Genomic DNA, 20,810 nt, shown 5'->3' with positions numbered 1-20,810 from the left:
GAGATGGCAGAGGGCGGACACAGCTTGGTGCAGATTGGTGCTCACAAGCAGGGCGGCTGCGTCATTGGTGTATGTCTGCCTGTTTCCCATTTTTCTGGTTGAATAATCACTTAACTGGAAATATCTGCGTCTTCCCGAGTTGTCGCAAATGCAGCAAGTAAGCTGGGAAATGCAAGCCTGAAGCCTCACTGTCCTCATGTCTGGGCCCCTGCCCTGGAGCTGCCAGGTGGCCACTGTTTGTGAAACATCTTGTCTTTCATTAACTTCAGAGTTCCAGGGAGCAGCTGTGTGGAACTGCACTTTTTTTTTTTTTTTTTTTTTTTTTGAGACAGAGTCTTACTGTGCCTCCCAGGCTGGAGTGCAGTGGTACAAACTCGGCTCACTGCAGAAGCCTCCGCCTCCCAGGTTCAAGCGATTCTCGTGCCTCAGCCTCCTGAGTAGTTTACAGGAATTACAGACATGTGCCACATCAGCTAATTGTTTTGGTATTTTTAGTACAGACAGGGTTTCACCATGTTGGTCAGGTTGGTCTCGAACTCCTGACCTATATAATCCACCCATCTTGGCCTCCCAAACTGCTGGGATTACAGGTGCCTGGAAATGTGCTTTTAAATACTACAACTCTCTAGTGTTGGAGATGCAAAACTAAAGGTGATTGTAATTTTACTAGCACGTGGTAGGAAGTTAGCAGCAGCACTTTAATCACACGGGGAAGGTGGAAACAGGACTCTGGAACAACGTCTGCTTCAGCCTCTGTCCCTTTGCAGCCTTTGCTTCCCCTAAGCCAGGAGCTAGAATGTGGCCTTTGGGTGGGGTGCGCTTGGATAGCCGTCACTCCAGGTGTGCTGCTTTGGGGGTGCTCCGATTGGTAACTGCTGTTATGATGGGCTGAGTGCGATTACAGCAAAGCCTGGAGTTGGCTCCCTGGGCTGAGTTAGCGTCAAAGAACAGGAAATGGAACAATAAGATATTTGAGGTTGCAGGAAGTCAGCAAGATCGGTGTTAATTCTGAATGGTTAAAACCAGAACTCTGGGTCAAAATGGCCTATTCCTAGAGCTAGAGGAGGTCAGAAAGGGGATCTGGGAGGCAGATCCCAGACCACAGTTGCGGTCCCAGAGGAAGCATGGCGGAACCCCCACCAGGCCCGCTGAGCCTCTGCACCAGCTAACTGCAGCCCATGGGCCTCCAGACACCACACTACCTGCCATGCAGCCCCCAGTAGGATGCATGGAGTCCTGATTCTGAGGCTAATGATTTTGATAAAACTCTATCTCTGTGTATGCATCTCCTAGGACTGAGCGATGTACATACTAGCCCGTGCGCAGGCAACCAAGCCGCGTGTACCACCAAGGGGACACGTTTGCTGGAAATATGAGAACCACCTCGTGGGGGGGTGGCGGGGAGGAAATATGGCGCGTCCATTGACTGCCATTCTCTGCAGCTTGTTTAAAAATGAGGCAGAAGTGTACCTGCGAGTGTGGACATTGCCCTGGGGCAGAGCAGTACAGACACGGTCATTTCTTTTGTTGCTGCATTCAGTGTGTGTGAAGCTACACATCTTTGTGTGTACGTTGGCAGGAGTGTGAGGTGAGGCCTTGGGAGCTGCCGGGCCTGCCGTGGGAGGTGTGTGCTGTGCGCTATGGGTGGGACCCGCAGGCACAGCAGACAGTGAAAAGGCATCTGCCACTGATCTAAAACATCGTGTATGACCTAGAGTTCAGATGCTTCTAAATCTGACCCAGATTCATAATACATTTCTTTTTAAAAATTTATTATTTTGAGAGGGAGTTTCACTCTTGTTGCCCAGGATGGAGTGCAATGGCGCGATCTTGGCTCACTGCAGCCTCTGCCTTCCGGGTTCAAGTGATTCTCCTGCCTCAGACTACCGGAAGTAGCTGGGATTACAGGTGCCCGCTATCACGCCTGGCTAATTTTGTGTATTTTTAGTAGAGACGGTGTTTCCCCATGTTGGCCAGGCTGGTCTCAAACTCCTGACCTCAAGTGATCCACCCTCCGTGGCCTCCCAAAGTGTTGAGATTACAGGCGTGAGCCACTGTGCCTGGCCCATAATACATTTCTTACATAACATTTTTCTCCTAAAAAAAATCCAAAAATCTGTCCACAGAACTCATGATAAGAATAATTGGGTTGTCATTAAACATAAATGAAGTGTCACAATATGGGTCAACCTATAAAAACATTTAGGTGGACCCTGGGTCACCAAGTCCACAACTGCATGGACGAGGGGTATGAGGCTGGGCGATACAGAAGCATGGCTGGTGGGGTCAGGTGATGAATGCTTTGAAGGGGAGGAACTAAAAGTTGGTTTGCAAAAACGAGAGCCAAGGTAATGACCCGGCTCAAGTATTGTGGATGGCCTGGGAGGCAGGATTATTCGCTGCAAATGCAAGAACCGTTTTCAATGTCTTTTCTGAAGCTAAGTGTTCTTTCCTGGGGCGCCAAGGCCTTCTTGTTTAACCTCTGTGGGACTTCATGGCCCAGAACAGATCGCAGTTCACGCGCCCAACTTACCTTCTGTCCTGGAGATCCTTTTTCACCACTCAAGCCAGGGTAACCCTGGGTTCAACAAAAAACAGAAGCAAACAGCTCAGAATATGCAGTAAACATTTCCAGAGGGCTGGACTATGGCACCTGACTGTGATGACAGCAACATGCTGGTGGATGGACAGAACAGGCCTCAGGTCCAGATTGTGAAGAACAGGAACAAATCACCAAATTCAATAGCAACTATGAATACAATTCTTCTCCCTTTAAAACGTTGTGGGGGCCGGGGGTGGGAGATAATGACTATGATAAGAAGCCTCAAAGAAAGCAGAATCCATCCTCATCTCAAAGCTGCCTCACTCTGGAAGGCCTCAGAGCCGATTCCTGAAGGAATGAATCATTTTAGCAATCCTTCCATAAAAGGCATCATTTCTACCACTTAAATAGAGAAATCTACAGAGATAGTACAATAAAAAGCTAAAAATATAAAAAGGCTGGTACTCTAATGTTCTACGGTGTCTCTTTCTCTCTATTCTTATTTCTAGAGAATGTAAAATATGGTCTTTTGAGTGGTAGCAACTGCCAGATAGTCACCAAAACTCTGCTTTCTCTTCCTGGGCCCAGGGCTCTGACCACCTGTCCCAGCCCACAGCTAGGTGTAGCTGTGAATGAGGTGGTGGGGTCAGTCTAGGCTGGGCTCTGAAGGTGAGGTCTGCCTCTCAGGTGGCTGAATTGCTGTGGGCGGGGACCTCTTTCCACCCCTTAGCAGCTAGGACTCCTGGGGCAGCGGGAAATCAATGTGTGTCGGAGATTCTCTACATTTCTGGTTACCACAGACCAACTGAGCTAAACACACCAGCAGGAAGGTTTTGTGCCTTGCTCGAGGCTCCTCCGCTGGGAAGACCGCGCCCGTGCACCTGCTGCTGGGTGAAGAGGGGGTGTCAGGTGGCTCACAGGTTGCAGCCAGTGCAGCCGCCAGGGCTAGATGTTCATGGTGGGGTGTGTGTGTGTGTGTAATCATGGAAATCTCTGTACTTTCTGCTCAATTTTGCTGTGAACCTGAAACAGCTCTGAAAAGGAAAGTCTATATAAAAATCCAAACCAAACCAATAACTGCAGTTATAACAGGCATGTTTACCCTTGGTCCAGGAAATCCCATGATTCCTTCTTCTCCCTTCAAGGAAATGCCCTAGAAAAGAACAGAGAGGGCATAAGGAGCAGCCCAGGTGCGGCCCTCCGGCCGCAGGCCCACGTGCCATCCTCTGCTCCAGGACTGTGTTCTCAGCCCCGATGGTGTCCAGACCTCCTGGCAGTGCTAGACTCAGGCACAGTGCAGGGCGTGGTCCTAGGAGGCCTGCCAGCCTTCCGTGCTGTCACCCAGCCAGGACTGCATGTGTCACGTCACGTGGTAAGTGACCACGAGGGACAGCTGGAGCGCTGAGGACAGGCAGTGACAAAGGTGGCGGAGGGCAGACCCTGGTGGCACCCGAACAGAAGCCATGCTCCTCCCCCATCTTCATGCTCCCTTCCCGAACCTCAGAGGATGGTTAGCCAGTGTTTAAGATGCCAAGAAAAAGAAATTCTAGAACTGACTTCTGAAAATAAGGTGTACAAATGCAGGCTAATACTGCCCTGCTGTGCACAAGGGGCTGAGAGTCTGATGGTGAGCAGGCCCTGAGCCCATGGGGCACCTGCCACGCTGGGCAGAGTGCCCAGAGCCCACGAGCCACGGGGAAGGGGAGCATGCTCATCGCCCGACTTACTTTTATTCCTGGTTCCCCCTCGCTGCCTTTTTCACCCTGTGAAGAATACGAAAAATAAGAAACACGTATTGAGGATGGTAATAGGTAAATATCAATCAGGGTTCATGACACGAGCTGAAATGCTGAATCAATCCTCAATCATTGTAAATTGACTGCAACACATGACTCTTAAATTTTGCAGCTTCAAAATTCAAGGGAAAAGATGTGTCATTTCTTCTAGATTTTCCCAAGGTGAATTAATTCATGTATTCCTCTTGGTACAAGTGAAAGTCTGTCTTTCCTTCTGTGTTTTCCTTTACCCACCACCGCCCCCACCCCCCGCCCCGTCCCCCACAGTTCCAGGCAGATGTTTACATTTTGTGGGAGAACGTGCCCAAGGAAAAGCCTTAATGAAAATACTCTTTGGAAGAAAACATTCCTAGGAGGTCCTCTGAGGAAAAGGTACACACGGAACATATTAAAACTTGAAGCAAAAGCGGCTGTTGAAAGCCATGTCAATATCATAGATGAAAATCATGATCTGCGTTTTCCCCACTTCTCTTTGTCTAAAATGGTGAAAGAAACAGCAACTGCTGGGTCCTCTGTCCCCGTCATTCCTGGAGGGTACCCTGGATTCCTGTAGCTCACGACTGCCCCTGCAGGCTGGCCCTGCCCAGCCCTGATCCCACCCTCGCTGGGATTGCAGAAAAGGTGGGACACCTGCCTTGGAAGCTGGAGCACCTCTGCGTGGATGACACCTGCCCTGGGCTCCCGTCCTGAAGCTGGACAGAGGCCCTCCCTGCCGCCTCCCAGGACACTTTTGTCAACGGTCACTCGTAACTTGGGCCACAGCCACCTGGGCTGATTTCCCCGCCAAGGCAGTTGTCCTGCTTGCTAAATCCCCCCCAGGACCCAGGACCCAGGACCCAGGACCCAGGACCGAGGACCCAGGACCCAGGACCCAGGACCCAGGACCCAGGACCCAGGACCCAGGACCCAAGTCCCATGCTGATGGATGCTCAAGTGCTGGGAATCAGATTCTACTTGGAAAGATAAGTCTCTACCTTTGGGGTCTCTATTTTAGTTCCCAGCTACTCTGTGTGCCCAACATGGTACCACGTGTTTCACACACAGTCGCCTGCAGCCTCCTCGCCAGCTCCAGGAGGTCAGTGTCACTATCCCCATTTGACAGAGGAGCAGGAAGCCCTAGAAAGGCTGTGGGACCTCCCTGAGCAAGTGGGCGGTAAGCAGCATTCAAACCCAGGCAGGATGGATGGTGATTCCTATTTCAGACTCAAAGTATGATTTCAGTCAAACAACATGTTAATGGAATGATTCAGAAACTGTCAAAAACTGACTTTGATCCCCCAAAAGGTGCTTCCTGTCAGCAAAGAAGGAGGTTTTATTTTGCTGAACACATTTTGCTAGATAGTTCTACGATTCTGGCTTTGAATTATGGTATGACCATTAGCCTCCATGTACACTGAACGTGGGGATAGATGTGAGGTTTTTTTTTTTAAATGAATTCTCATGTTGCTTCGGGTTCATCGCAATGCTTTGAGACGATGGATGGATGAAGTGGTGGCACTGTGAGTCCAGTAACTGCCTGGAAGCACTGAAAACATTCTGGGAGGACCAGGGTTTGTTTTCATGCAAAATTTGTCAAGTTGGTGGTGAGGTTTTTTCTACTTGGAATGTGGTTGAATAAAACTGAATAAATTTACCTTTTTTTTTTTTTACTATCCTTTTTTTAGTTCAACTGGGAAAATAGTCCGTTTTGTTTTTTACCTTGTCCTGATCTGGTTGGTAGGTGGCTCCCGTGGGCGCGATGACGGGGTGGGTTTCTGATGGAATCCCGTTGGGTCCTGGCTGCCCTACGTCACCCTGCATATTGTGTGGCAAAAGCAGTCATCTTTAAGTGGAAAGGAAACTACAAAACTCAAATACAGATGTAACCTGACCACAATACTGCCATTTTAGTTTTTGCATATTACTTACCATATGTGTACCAATTTGTAGAATAATCATCACAAAATAGAGTAATCCTGTTTTCTCTCTCCTCCTTTCGTTAGCATTCATTTAGAATTCACGCACACAAGCCATGTACGTTGTTCGCAATTCTGGGCTGCATTTGTTCTGTAGGGTTATTTCCTCACAATGAATTTACAGATGTGGGAATTATGAGGTATGAAGGCTGAGTGTCTCTGTGGGTTTTGACAGGTATTACCCCACTGCGTGCCAAGATGGGCACCAAGATAAAAGAAATGCTGAAGAAGTGAAGGACTACTTCCCCAGCTAAAGGCGTTTCTATAGAATAAAAAGCAATCTTGGAAAAAATATAATATCCCAAGATTGCTTTATTTTGCATTTGTATCATTAGCAGAAAACACTTTCTGCTGTGGTGCACAGATGGTGAAACCAATCTCTCTGAAACACGACTGGACAGCTATCCTTGCATGATATTCTGGCTTTACCTCCCAGAAACTAATTGACACAAAAAGAACAGTGTTATCTTTTCTTTTCTTTCCACATTAAACTATATAGTACAAGTTTGAGTCCAGATACCATATAACATGGACAGCAGTAAATAGAGATGCTGGGTCAGCTGCAGAAAGTGACACTCCACAGTGTCCACTGAGTGTCCACTAATAGAATATCTCAAAATACCCAAACCGTCTGTTCTCCTCCCTTGTACCTGCTGAGCCCCTGATGTTTTTTACTAACTATTTGAATAAGCCCTTTGTAGATGACAGACTTTATTTGCATTATATCTAGTGGGGCTATTCTCCTCTCCCACCAATGATTTCTTCCCAGATTTTTCTTGTTTTTATTTTTATTATTTTATATATTTCATCGTATGGGGCTTTACATTTTTATGTGTTTGGACCTTCAATGTTTTTCTTTTCCTTTTTTCCCAGAAGCCTGCTGCTTGCTAATTTTTCTTTTTTGACTTCTCCTATGGCATTCATGTAAAGAAGGAAGCGTCTCCTTTTCCCACATGAGCAGGACTGGATTCAACTTACTGTGCTGTTCAATCAAAAAGCAGAACGGAAAACAGAAAAGAACGGTTCCAGTAATGAGGCCAAGGGACAGGTCTATCTTACGGTGGGCACATGGCTTTTTTGGTGAACGCAGTGAGACTTTGTCGGTAAGGTTTTGCTTGCGGGGTGTGGGCGCCTGTCGTACCCGTGATCACACACATTCCTCTCAAAGGCCATGAGGCCTCTGAATCTCAGCACTGCAAGGGAGGAGAAGAGCCACAGGTTCCTCATGGCTGCCTTTGTGCCCTACCAGGGTTGGCCCCTGAGATCCCCTGGTCCCTGAGATGGCTTCATGTCAGTCTCTGGCTCTAGCCTCAGTCCCCTATTCACCTCTGGGTGCCACACATGAGACGATGCTCTCAGTGACGTGTCCTCACTTCAACCTGTGGAAGACGAGCTGAGGCTGTGTCTCTGTGTTAGAGTCTCCGCCAGCCTGGATGGTACATGTTTACTATCTTACTGATCCACAATTATCACTGGCCTTTGGCAACAACCTAGCACTTCGCAATGATTATTTCCCTGTGCGAATGGTTTGTCTGCAGATCCACTCAAGGTAAAAGTTTTACAGCATAGAACTTAATAATTAAACTGATTTATTTCCCGACTGAGAAACGCTGCATGCCTCTGCTGAAATCGACCAGGTTTCCTTTACCTTTTCACCCTTAACTCCGTAGAAACCAAGTCCTCTGTTGCCCTGAAAAGATAAATAGTTTTTCTAAGTTTTAAAAAGCCAATAATCAGAGAGAAATAACATTATTTTTCTTAGAAAAAGAAACTCAAGGCCTATTTACATGCAACTTTACTGAACAACTATATTTGCATACTATTCTTGCTTTGCCTTCTAGAAACTAATTGACAGTTGGTTATATGGGTTGACGAAGGCCTCAGAATGAATGAGTGGGAGCTGAGGTTGGGCCCCAGGTGGCGCTGACCCCCAATCTTGAGTTTAGGATCTCTGCAGACGGTAGCCTAAGAGCATGTCCCTGGGTTTTGGCCCCTAGACGGAGGAAGTAGCCCCATTTTGCTCCTTGGACTCTGCATTTGAAGATCATGATTCCTCTCTCCTTCTGGCTCAGTCTTTTCTCATTTTGGCAAAATCATCCTCATTTCATATAAACATTACCTATCTTTACAATGATCTTTGGAAATTTAAAATCAATCAAAATGTAATGATCGTAGGTGATTCTTTGGGTTTTAGTCACCCTTTTTGTCTTCCTTTTTGCTTAAGAAGCTGGGCCCAGTGTCATAGTAAGGATTTAATAATTTCACGAACGCAGTAGCCACGTGTGGGAGGACGGACAACACGGGCGTCTAAGATTCACACATAGAAAAAGCAAGACGCCATGTTTGTACACATCACAGGCAGAGTTCTATTCTACTCCCAACAGCTTTGCTCCTTTCCCAGGGTTTCAGTGCTCCCACATTGACAGCAGGGTCACACAGGCCCTATCTGACCTCTCCCTCTCTGCAGTCTACCGTCCGCCCCCTCCAATGTCCAGATATTTTCTGAAAATAAAAACAGTCTTCAATTAACTTTGTCTTTTGCTTCTTCCCTACCTAGCGGGGAGCTGAAATCAAAGTGCAGAAATGTGGCCAGGCTAGATCAGAATGCAATTTGTGTGAGTCCCCCACGGTCCCTTCTCTGCCTCCTGAGCTGGTCGCCAGAGTCACCAGGAAGTGACTTGGTCAGGGGTGAGGAGGGCTGTTTATGTTTGCCGCAGCAAGGGGAGATCTGAGGCTCACGCCTGGGCTCAGGGTTTGGCTGCTGCCTCCTTAGCCTGGCCGCCCAGCCCTATTTCCGCTGCTCTTGGCCTGGGGCCCGTCTCATCCTGCTCCAGGCTGCCAGGCGGTGGGGCACCCAGCAGCCTGCGCAAGCTCCCCAGCTGACCGGAAGCTGTGTCAGAGGGAACAGGAGCCTGGGGGTATGGGCAGGGGCAGCTGCGGTCACTGGGGCTCACAGCAATGGGCGGGCATGGGAATATGTGGGCTTGGTGCATCCTCTTTTGGGACACAGGGTAAGGGAAAGCTTCCTAGATGCTTCCCATTGGCAGCCCAGCATTTCTGAATTATGATGCATTTTGATCAAATACTTTCCTCATCAACTGCACTCATTTGTCTTGGACACTTATCCAGCTTTCCCAGGTAATTAGGAGCCCTTGTTCTGTTCTCCGAGTTTCTAACAAACCACCTACTTTGCTGTGTTCCAACCAATTTAATAATCTTCCTGGGATGAAAACAGTATGTAGCTTTGTGCTCTAGCCTAACTTGACTATTACCAAATATATTCCTAGAAGCTGACATCAGACTCCTGTAGAAGCTAATTCCAGCCAGGTAAGAAGAATGATATCGGCCTCCCTACAACCGATAGAGCTACATTTTGTCCATTCTCCTAAATCAATGCACTTGGATAAATGTGAGCTATCCTTAAAGTGTTCTCATCTACATTTTCAATCAAACTTTCCTCCGTTTGGTTTTCATATAGCAGCAGGCATGTGGTAATTGATTAGCAACAGCAACTCACTCCACATCTTCACTTTTTTAATGTCCAGAGGCACCATGATCTCTCCTTCAAGTTTAACACCCCAAACGGTTTTCATCATAATATAAACAATAAATAGTTGTCAACCGAGAAATTTTATGGTAGAAAAGCTCCACAAATACTTAAGTACCCCCTTCCCTTGTTGTCACCCCCCAAAACCAACTTACTTGCTGTCCTTTTGGTCCAGGAGGTCCAGGTGGTCCCTGCAGAAATACAAAGAATGTGTCAAGTGTTTTCTTTACCCAGGACCCAGATAACATCTGCTGGAAAGCTCTGGGAAAGCCATTTACTGTATATTTAGGACACCGTGTAGGATGCATTTGGCTTGGCAGGGACGACATGCTGGGGGAGAGGGACTGGGGTCAGCTCCAGTTCTCAGAATCTGCTGTTCTCAGGACAGCTGTTTCTGCTTTGCTTTTGTGTGTTTAGGCTTTCAACTTCACCCATGTCCTCTCTGTGTTTTATCTGATCCCTCTGCAAAGTCCCAGGCCCTGTGACTGCAGAGACAGCTTCCCTGACTTCCTCTGGGAGTCCCCATGAGACCCCGTGCGGCACTTCTTCCTGGTGGCTCGGTCAACGTTCATGGACAGAATGAATCTATAGGCCAGCACTGCAGAGTGGAAAGTCCATCTGCAATATCACATTGGATTTTTCTGCAAAGCATTCAGTGTCAACACCGTGCTTAGGATTAAAGCATTTCAGATGCGGGGGAAGAGTGTTTAAGTACAAATAAGTGGATGCAAAGGAGTAGACAGGGAGGCTTGTGGATGACTGCATGGCTCATGTGAAGAACTGAAAGCTGTCAGAGCAGCTAGGGACCCAGCAAGTACAATCGGCTGCGCCAGACTTCTCTGAGCTGTGCACTTAAAGTAGAAAACATGTCTGTAATCCCAGCACTTTGGGAGGCTGAGGTGGGTGGATCACAAGGCCAGGAGATCAAGACCATCCTAGCTAACATGGTGAAACCTCATCTCTACTAAAAACACAAAAAAATTAGCCAGGTGTGGTGGCATGCACCTGTAGTCCCAACTAGTCGGGAGTCTGAGGCAGGAGAATCGCTTGAACGTGGGAGGCGGAGGTTGCAGTGAGCCGAGATCGCACCCCTGCACTCTATCCTGGTGACAGAGCAGGACTCCATCTCAAAAAAAAAAAAAAAAAAGTATAAAACCCAACCATGTGGCATGTGTGCTATGAATAAGCCAACAACCACGTGGAGTGAGACGGCAAGGGTCTCTCATGACCCTTATCTCAGACACCCTGGCCAGGTCTTTCACAGACAGGGCTACTTGCAAAAATGACTTTCACAGCACGAGGGACATTTGCTTTGTAGAAGCAAAATCTATTATTATTATTGTTATTTATTATAATCTGAAGAAAACTGAATGATTTTTCAATTTTCATGATTGAATCTCCCAAACATATGTGACTTGTTTTTTTCCTCAAGATCCATCAAGGAACTGGTGTTAGTGGCCCCTGATAGCTTGTCTTGTTCTTGAGCAATGGGTTTCTGTGAGAAGGTCTCTCTCACCTGCAGCCCAAATCTCTCGCTGTATAAGTTAAGGCCTATTTATCTTCCTTCCAGGTCACTGTGCAGTGGTGGGAGTGGTCAGAGAGCTGCAGAGGCCTTACCGAGTGCCTTTTTCTGCGCCTCCTTACTTGCAATAAACCCTCTGGGGCCATTTGATTAACGATGGCCAATATCTCACCTGCTGTAATGGGCATGGCCCAGGTGTGATACGTCTGCTAGCACTGGCATGGCTCGGGTATGCTATGCCTGCTAGCATGGGCACGGCACAGGCAGACCCCATTTCCTCCTTATGAACCTGTGGGACTTTGGTTTGCCTTGCCCAGGGATGATGGGCCCTTTGTCACTGGGAAGGTATGAGGCAGGGGTGGAGGGGCACCCTGCCAGGACCACGTCAAAACTTAACGTAACTGGAAGGGAGCTGGTGACCATAATTTTAAGTCCTTATTCTTCAACCTTAACAGCAGTGTGGAATGCATGCAGGGAACAGTCTGTTTTGTCTTGATGTTCTCTGCTGTGCCTGTAAGCATCATAGTTGTCCTTAAAGCTCTCATCTGCATTCAACCATTAAAGAAGCGGCATCTGGAAGGGCTGACCTGATGACAGTCCCACAGTGGGCACCTGTGTCCAGGTACTTACTGGTCTCCCTGGAGGTCCAAGTGGACCCATCTGTCCCACAGGCCCAGGGCGGCCGGGAGGTCCCTGTGGATAGGCAGGGAGAGAACATTTTTAAGAGAGGCAAACTGTTACTTGGATTTCTAAAGCTCTGAAACTTTGGTTTGGAATATTGTCTAATACAAACACACTTACCTGGAAACCAACCAATCCAGGCTCTCCAGGTTCACCCTAAAGGAGAAGAAATCATTTTAACAGCAATAGCTTTTAACCATCTTTAGATGTAGTTACCTTGTACTGCAGAGCTGGAAATAAGCACGTCAAACAGATCAACCCTATCAGGACTTAGTAATGCTGACTTACTAATGTTAACTTTTACTGTTACTTTTTAGTAATATTTTAGTAATATTAATATTTACTAATATTAACTAGAAATACCAATTAGGCTTGGAGTATTGTGAATATGGGAAAGAGGTACACACACAATTAAAAATAAGATTGAAAACATCCTGATAGGAAATAAGGTGACTTTTAAATTCACTGTGACTTGGGTTATGCTGCCGGTCTATGCATGCCTTCAGTACATTCATTCTTATATGCAACGTTCACTTGGCAATTAACTTTGTTAGTTGAGAATTTACACTGGGTCCCTCCGTTACCTCTCCCGTCTCTTGCAAACGTACCCGATATCTGTCGCGCTCCTCTTTAGGCAGTGCATAAGGCTCACCTTTCTGCCCTTTTGGTCCTTGGGGCCCCTAATTAGCAGATATAGTATAAAAAGAAAAAACAACAAAAAAACGTTCATTAACATTCAGTGCAGCTATTGGTAATTCGGACGACTGAACACTGACTTCTGTAGGCAAGGTCTACTTGTTCGTACGGTTGATGGGGTTATTATGAACTCCAACCCCACTTAGCAGCAAGGGTGAGACCTTTAATTTCCTACTGACCCAATCATATCTCTCCTCAGAGTTAAAATGGAAATACTTTAGGGTTTAAATTATTTTCAAAACCTAAATGTAATGCTCTGTCAACCAACCCTCTAGTATGCCAATATTATTTTTATTTCTGATAATACTATTATGGGCTTTCTTTGGCATTAGGATACTAAACATAGTAACCCAAGCACCCATTTGCAGGATAGATACTGGGTCAACCTCTAAAACTGGAATTATGCCAAATATTAACAGTAGGTATATACCTACGTGCATGTGTAAATATCTTTCAATAAAGAATCACTTAAAGTAATAGATATGTTTCTTGATAATGAAATTGATGATAGAGAAGATGATATAGTTTATTGAAAAATTGAACCACATAAAACAGAAACAGCTGAGGAGAGGGGAACTGGCAGGTGGAGGAGGAACTGCGCAGGAGAAATCCATTTGCTTCAGGTGGAAACACAATGAAGGTGGTTAGTGACTGCTTTTCCCTCCCCTTTAAAATTTTTTTTTTTTTTTTTTAAATAAAAAGTCTCACCAAACAAAATTTTAGTATAACCCTGAATTTGCAAGATTTTCTTGGAAATAAGGTAGCAATAAACTACTGAAAACGTGTTTTAGGATGTTTTACTAAGACCTTAAAAAATAAATGAGGCCACAAAACAGATGATTCTATAAAAGTTCTTCCGCTAAAAAGCAAAGCCCTGCATGGTACATGCTGGGTAATAACTGCACTCCTACGTCACAAAGTGTTTCATAATCTGATAAAGGTGTTGACAGACAGAATTTTGTCAAGGTTTCTCTTTTTTAATTTTCGTTTTACGATTCCACTATTACTCATGAGAATTTGGGAGAAAATGAAGTGACCCCGGGGAGCCTGTGAGAGCGAATAACACCAACCTCAATGATTATTTTCTATCTAACATTTAAAGAATATGGAAGGTGAAGTTACTTGAATCCAGAAACATCACATCTTGGGTGTCAACAGGGAGTTATGCTTTCATCCTGGCCATAATGAGCGGGAAGCCCCCCCAGGTTATAAAGGCAGGGCTTAGCAGGGGTCTGTCTGCCTGTCCCTGGAGCACATGCGCTGTGGGGATACTCACGGGAGGCCCGGTGAACCCCTCAGAGCCGGGGGGCCCCTGGGGACCTGAGTCTCCCTGGGTTCCATTGCAGCCATCGTAGCCGGGCCTTCCCCTGGGCCCACCTTGCCCCGGGTGTCCCTGGGAAAGAGAGCAGTGGGTGAATCAGCCAGCCAGCAGGTTTCTAGTTGTCACGTAACTGTGCGATAAAACACTCTTAAATATTCTTATACGCAATGTTCTCGGCGTGAATCCAAGGAAAAAACACCTCAAAAGTGAACAAATAAATGAGTGAAAGACTAAATAAATGAAGTCATAAGGTACAGTTCTAAGCAGGGGAAAGGCTTTCAAAGCAAAGTTCTGCTTCATGTTGGCTTTGATACACCATCTTGGGGTTTCCTCTGTCTTACTTCACTGAGTGACTGTCTGTTAGCAGGGACAAGTAAAAGTACATTGAAAAAATTCTAGGAAAGATTTTAGAAGCAGTACCTCCTTCTCAGGGATAACAGGGAGGTCCTCATCAACTTTAGATGGTGAGTTTCACAGACCCACATGCTAAACAGAGCAGACACACCAACAAAGTGATTTCATCAGTGGCCTTGCCATATTTAAAAGAACTGATTGCCTCTTGTTTGCTTTCTTGGGAGACATGACCTTTTAGATCTTAAACACGAATATAAAGCATGTCAGGTTTTCTGAAGTGTCTGGGGGTGGGGAAAGGCAACCCCTCCAAGTGTCTGCAATGATTAGAGGGAGTCAGGTTAAATTTGTGGGCATCTTCATTGCACTAATCTGGTTCCAGAAGACATACAGGGGCTGGGTTAATAACCTATAATTTATGCACTGCATGGCCACAGCTGGTTTTGCCATTTCTTTAAACAATGTTTAGATATATGCTTTGTTATTGTGTAGTTACTTTTAAACTTTAGTTTTCTTGATAATAAACCAAACATACATTCCAGAGTGATTTTTGAGGCCATTGGGATGACTTTTACATTTATTCTGAGAAATTTGGAAAATTTCAAGATAAACAAATCCAGGTAGGCACAGTGGCTCATACCTGTAATCTCAGCACTTTGGGAAGCTGAGGCAGGCAGATCCCTTGAAGTCAGGAGTTTGAGACCAGCCCAGCCAACATGGTGAAACCCTGTCTCTATTAAAAATACAAAAATTAGCCAGGCGTGGTGGCGCACGCCTGTAAGCCTAGCTATTCGGGAGGCTGAGCCATGAGAATCGCCTGAGCACAGGAGGCGGAGGTTGCTGTGAGCCGAGATCGCATCACTACACTCCAGCCAGGGCGACAGAATGAGACTCTGTCTCAAAAAAAGAAGAAAGCCACCAAAAAATCACCACACAACAAATCCCACATACAGTGCTCCGTAACCTGAATGATATTAAGAAATACAGTAAAAAAATGGAACTTTTATTTGCACAGCTCTTTGCTTCAGATGTTCACAGCCATTGGTTAGAACTGCTGCCGTCAGATAAGAGATCCGACAGACTTCAGTGAAACTCTCTGGTGAGCCAGAGGACTCCCCGTTGCAGGCAGCTGCTCAATCTGTTTGCAGAGCTGGCTCTCCCGTGGCTTTGAAATAAAGATATCAGGGGCCCTTGTGCTTCAGCTCGAGAAAACAGCTCTCCTCACGTTCTGCTCCAGATTTCTAGTATTCTGTGATGTTCTTCCTTAAAATAAACTGTCATTTAAAAATTCTTCTCTATTGTTTGTCTGCTGTCGGTCTTTCTTACTTGCTTAGAACTGATCTAAGTTATTTGAAATGCATGTCCATCTAATCTTAGTTTGAAATTGTGCTTCAAAGAAAAATTTTAATTATATTGAGCTAAATATCTATTTCTGCTCAGCATCAAATTAGATACATTGTTATCTGAGACCACTCTAAGATTTTACTGCATATCACTTTTTATATAGAACTTCTAATCAGCTAAAATGATCCGGGTCCCTCAAACGCTACATTCATTAACGGATTACTTATGAGGGCTGACATTTATGTTAACTTAATTTGTAGTATCAGAGCTCTGCAGTTAAAAGAGACTGGATCCTTCAGGCAGCACCAAGGTTCCATAGAAAATAGAAAATGGTCCTCATGGCCAGGCGTAGTGGGTCACACCTGTAATCCCAGCACTTTGGGAGGCCGAAGTGGGCAGATCACGAGGTCAGGAGTTTGAGACCAGCCTGACCAACATGGTGAAACCCCGTTTCTATTAAAAATACAAAAACTTGCCAGGCATGGTGGTGTGTGCCTGTAATCCAAGCTATTCAGGAGGCTGAGGCAGGAGAATCGCTTGAACCCGGGAGGTGGAGGTTGCAGTGAGCCGAGATATCATGTCATTGCACTCCAGCCTGGGCTTTACTCCATCTCAAAAAAAAAAAAAAAGAAAGAAAGAAAATGGTCCTCACTTGCTCACCACAATCATTCCTCCAAATTATGGTTACTTCCTCCCTAGTTTGTGAGACGCTTGCCTCTGATATTGAGTGAGTATAAAGCGGAAACATGAAGGAAATCTGGTACAGATGAGTTGCAATTGCTTTCCATAATGCAACTCCATTTTAACTCAGATTCCAGCCAGAGACAAAACTGAAACACACTCCAAAGAGTTCAAAAGAGTAGTTTTAAAATGGGTGATTATATTCAAGCCATTAGTATGAAAATACTTTGCTAATCTGTTTAATCTTTGGAATGTGCAGATTCTTCATCTCTGTCCACTTCTCAAGATTCTGGCTGATGTGAACGTGATTTCCTTACTTGTTCAGGGCTGTGTGGTGAGCCCAGGTGTCTGTCTGAGCATACCATTCAGGTCACCCTGAGATCACTGGCTTGCAGCTCTTGTGCTGGCAAATGTGACTTGCTTTCTTTTGCCCTGACTGTCTCCTTCTGCTCTGCAGACGCCTCCTTGGCTGTGGGAATGAAGATCTGATGGAAATGCACGACTCTGGGACTACCTGCCACTCGCTCATTCCCTGCTGTCTTCTGCAAGGCATGGCCTTACTCTTGCAGGCTGGGATCGGGGTCTGTCTCCCTGTGCGTGTACATGTGTGGTGATACCAAATCTGCCGCTGCAAGGCGCGGGCACACACATCTGTGTATATGTGTGAGGCTTGTGAAGCAGATGTCTCAGAACCACAGCAGTAGCCGGATGGGAGGCGGGTCAGAACGTGTGATAAACACATTGATCCCTGAGGTCAGGTCTGGCCAGGAAGCCAACCCTGGGAAATCTGCTCATGGGTCCCTGTGAAGAAGGCTATGAGTCAGGCTGTTTTGTTTATTTTTTTGTGCCACAAGAAGTAAAGTAAACTAGGTTACAAAAACACATTTTATTGCATTTCGAGATTTTTCTCATGAACAAACCATGCCTTTTCTTTTTCTTGTTTTATGTGTGGTTACTATAAAGACCTTAAGAAGCTGCACAAATGCTCAATAGGGCTTCATGCTGCCCATGCTCTTGGCCGATGTGCTTCATATGCGGGCTGCCCTGCAGTTCACACGAGACAGACAGCCAGACCGGCTCTGCAGGGCATATATCTGGACAGCACTCCAGCTCTTCATTACCAAACAACGTGCAGTTTAGCAAAGTAGCCCCAGTTCTGAAGCCAAGTCTATAAGGACGTTTACAAAGCAAACAATTTGTTTCATGTCTGACTGAATTCCGTGGGGAGAGTACACACATATAGCCCCCACGTGTTTCATGTCATAAACAAAAAAGGAGGGCTCATTCAAAATGTTTCTTTAAGTCACAAATGTATTGCCTAGAATGCACGCAATGTTTTAAAATTCTAATCTTCCATAAAACTTACAGGAATTCCATCGGCACCAGGGAATCCAGAAACGCCTCTTGCTCCCTGTGAAGAAGGCAAACGAAATTAACCAATGCTGAGATACCCACCCCCCTCCTGAGGCCCGGGGAACACCGCAGCGGTGCGTACCACGTCTCCCTTGGGTCCTGTTATTCCGGGGGCTCCTCTTTCACCCTTGTCTCCTTTGCGGCCCTGCAGTCCCGGGAATCCTTGTAGTCCTGGTGGCCCGGTGTACCCCTGGGGGCCCACTGGCCCAGGCTGACCCTGTGGGAACAGCATAGGTTCAATTTCCTCAATTAATCACAATCAATGCTCATGATTGGTTGTGGTTACTTTCAAAACATTTTTTGTTTTTAGAGAGCTATGATCTGCAGGGAACATTACATGTAAATCACCATCTACTGCCACGATAGCTAAAGAAAGAAGTCATAGAGTTTAAGAAGAAAAAATATAAAATGTTAGAAAAAAATTATCCTAAATTACTATCTCATTGTGAAATGATAATACCGTGTTGGGATGAAAGAATGAACTTACTTGGCTTCTTTTAAGGTCCTTTTGTATAAAAAAATTTCCAAATGAATTTCTACAATTTTATCTCTATTTTCCTCAATATAAGGTATATAGTAGGTGTGGAAATGTATATTGCATTCAGATATCAAAATGGCCCTCAGATGTTTAAGTGGTTAATCTTTCCTTTTGTTTACACAGAGAGAAAAAAAAGAATTTCTGAAACATATAAAAATGTTTGTCCATACAAATTAGGATGGTTATTATTTTTTTAAAAAGACAAATTACAAGTGTTGGTGAGGATGTGGAGAAACCAGAACCTCTGTGTGCTGCTGGTGGGTACGTGAAATGGTGCAACTGCTTTGGAAAACGCTCTGGAGGCTCCTTAACAAATGAAAAAACAGAATTACTACGGGATCCCTCAAGTCCGCTTCTGGGTATACAGAAAGCAGGGGCTTGCACTGGTGCACTGACACACACATGGCGCTGGTGCACTGACACGCACACGGCGCTGGTGCACTCACACACACACGGCGCTGGTGCACTGACACGCACACGGCGCTGGTGCACTCACACACACACGGCACTGGTGCACTGACACGCACATGGCACCGACCGGTGCACTGACACACACACGGCGCTGGTGCACTGACACGCACACGGCCCTGGTGCACTGACACGCACAAGGCCCTGGTGCACTGACACACACACGGCGCTGGTGCACTGACACGCACACGGCGCTGGTGCACTCACACGAACATGGCACCGACTGGTGCACTCACACGCACAAGGCACTGGTGCACTGACACACACATGGCCCTGGTGCACTGACACACACATGGCGCTGGTACACTCACATGCACACGGCCCTGGTGCACTGACACACACACAGCACTGGTGCACTCACACGCACACGGCAGCATGAGTCACAACAGCCAAAAGGTGGAAACCACATAAGTGTCCCACAATGGATGGAAACCCACACAATGGAATAGTACTCAGCCTTTAAAGAGGAAGGAAGAGGTCGCCTAGGCGTGACACGGACAAACCTTGAGGACTCTGTGCAGAGTGAAAGGAGCCAGTCACCAAAGGACAAATCCCGTGAGTCCCCTTCTATGCGGTCCCTAGAATAGGCAAATCCATGGAGGCAGTGGCAGAACGAGGCTGCAAGGGGCTGGGTGGGGAAGGGCAGGGGGAATCAGAGTTTCAAGAGCACAGAGCTTCGGTGTGGGAAGATAAGAAAGTTCTGGAGATGGATGATGGCGAAGGTTACCCAACAACGTGAAAGACCTTAACACCACCATGGAAGCGAACATGGCAGTGTGACCCAAATGGTACCTTTGATGTTCTGTGTTTATTTGACTTTATTAGTACCCTGGAACGTAATACAATAAAATAACCCATCACCTAGGTGTTAAGCCCAGCATGTATTCGCTATTTGTCCTGATGCTCTCCCTCCCCCCCGCCTCCCACAGGCCCGGGATGCGTTGTTGCCCTCCCTGTGTCCGTGCGTTCACATTGTTCAGCCCCCACTTATAAGTGACAACACATGCATACTTTTACTATAACAAACATTTTTAAATTTTACATTAGAAAAATTAAAAATAAATTTGCCACAATAAAAATGTTTTAAAAATGAGAAAGAACAGGAGGGGAGTTCTGTCTCTCATGATGGAACTAGCGACAGTATTATAGTTATATTTTAGTATTTCACAGGCTAGCCCAAACTTAAAAAAAAGGATGTCGATTCCTCTTGAGACGAATGAGTCTGCTGTGGATTCATCACACAGCACCTTTACCTGCCAAGCCTCATTTGCTGTGAAGTGTCAAATTCCTGCCTCGCCCTGAGATTGAGGGGGGCTTGGGCCATTTTTCTAGTTTTCTCTTCTCTCGCCTCTAGGTAAATTTTCCTATGTAAGTGTTCAGCTGGGAAGTGTGTCTGTCTTCATAGGGTGTCTCTAATGCTGTTCTCGGCAATCCACACAGTTGACGTGAAATGAGGAACTTAAAAACACAGCCAGGGGCGGTGTTAATGTCATCAAGGCATTGGCATGGAGAGGTGTGGGGAGATCTCACCTCCAAATTCATTACTCTTCCTGTCCAGCAATGCCTTGAGATGTTAGACCCCAGACACCCAGAGAGGAAGTTAAGACGATTCTTTGGGGTGGAAGCTATCCATGCAGATTAAGGCTGCGGATGGAAGACGGTGTATCCCGAAGCTTAGGACCCCTGTCCCCTCAAACCAAGGGGAGCTGGGAAAGCTCCCTCAGGGCTCCCTGATCTGGACCGAAGTCAGAGTTTCAGAGATGGTGGGTTCTCCTCTGCCCTCCACAAGCCCCAGAGGGGTCCTGTCAATGCCACCTCAGTACTCACTCGGGCAGCCTGATCTCAGGCCTCCTAAGTCGTGCCGAAGCCCATGCACTCAGCATTGCAGATCATTATCCAGCGGAGGCTGCTGCACCGTGCTTTTGCCTCGGCGAGGAGGCTTGTGGAAGGTGGAT

The 20,810-nt window shown here is 46.3% G+C and overlaps 1 protein-coding gene across 1 annotated transcript in view; it reads right to left on the bottom strand.

Moving 5' to 3' along the window:
- Positions 1-20,810, bottom strand: part of COL4A2 (collagen type IV alpha 2 chain) — a 197,899-nt gene that overhangs the window by 64,081 nt on the left and 113,008 nt on the right. Inside the window, exons 5-16 of the mRNA XM_032246202.1 lie at positions 17,932-18,066; positions 17,803-17,847; positions 14,016-14,132; positions 12,652-12,723; positions 12,164-12,199; positions 11,993-12,055; positions 9,996-10,031; positions 7,942-7,983; positions 6,037-6,132; positions 4,270-4,305; positions 3,645-3,695; positions 2,534-2,578 (exon numbers count right to left, since the gene is read on the bottom strand). Of these exons, the coding sequence (XP_032102093.1) occupies positions 2,534-2,578; positions 3,645-3,695; positions 4,270-4,305; positions 6,037-6,132; positions 7,942-7,983; positions 9,996-10,031; positions 11,993-12,055; positions 12,164-12,199; positions 12,652-12,723; positions 14,016-14,132; positions 17,803-17,847; positions 17,932-18,066 (774 nt within the window). The remainder of the gene's footprint in view (positions 1-2,533; positions 2,579-3,644; positions 3,696-4,269; positions 4,306-6,036; positions 6,133-7,941; positions 7,984-9,995; positions 10,032-11,992; positions 12,056-12,163; positions 12,200-12,651; positions 12,724-14,015; positions 14,133-17,802; positions 17,848-17,931; positions 18,067-20,810) is intronic.

Source organism: Sapajus apella, unplaced genomic scaffold (genome assembly GCF_009761245.1).
Source record: "Sapajus apella isolate SASKATOON/1434 unplaced genomic scaffold, GSC_monkey_1.0 scaffold60, whole genome shotgun sequence".
Lineage (NCBI taxonomy): Eukaryota > Metazoa > Chordata > Mammalia > Primates > Cebidae > Sapajus > Sapajus apella.
Note: the sequence above shows the minus strand (reverse complement) of the source record. Positions and strands in the feature narration are given on the sequence as shown.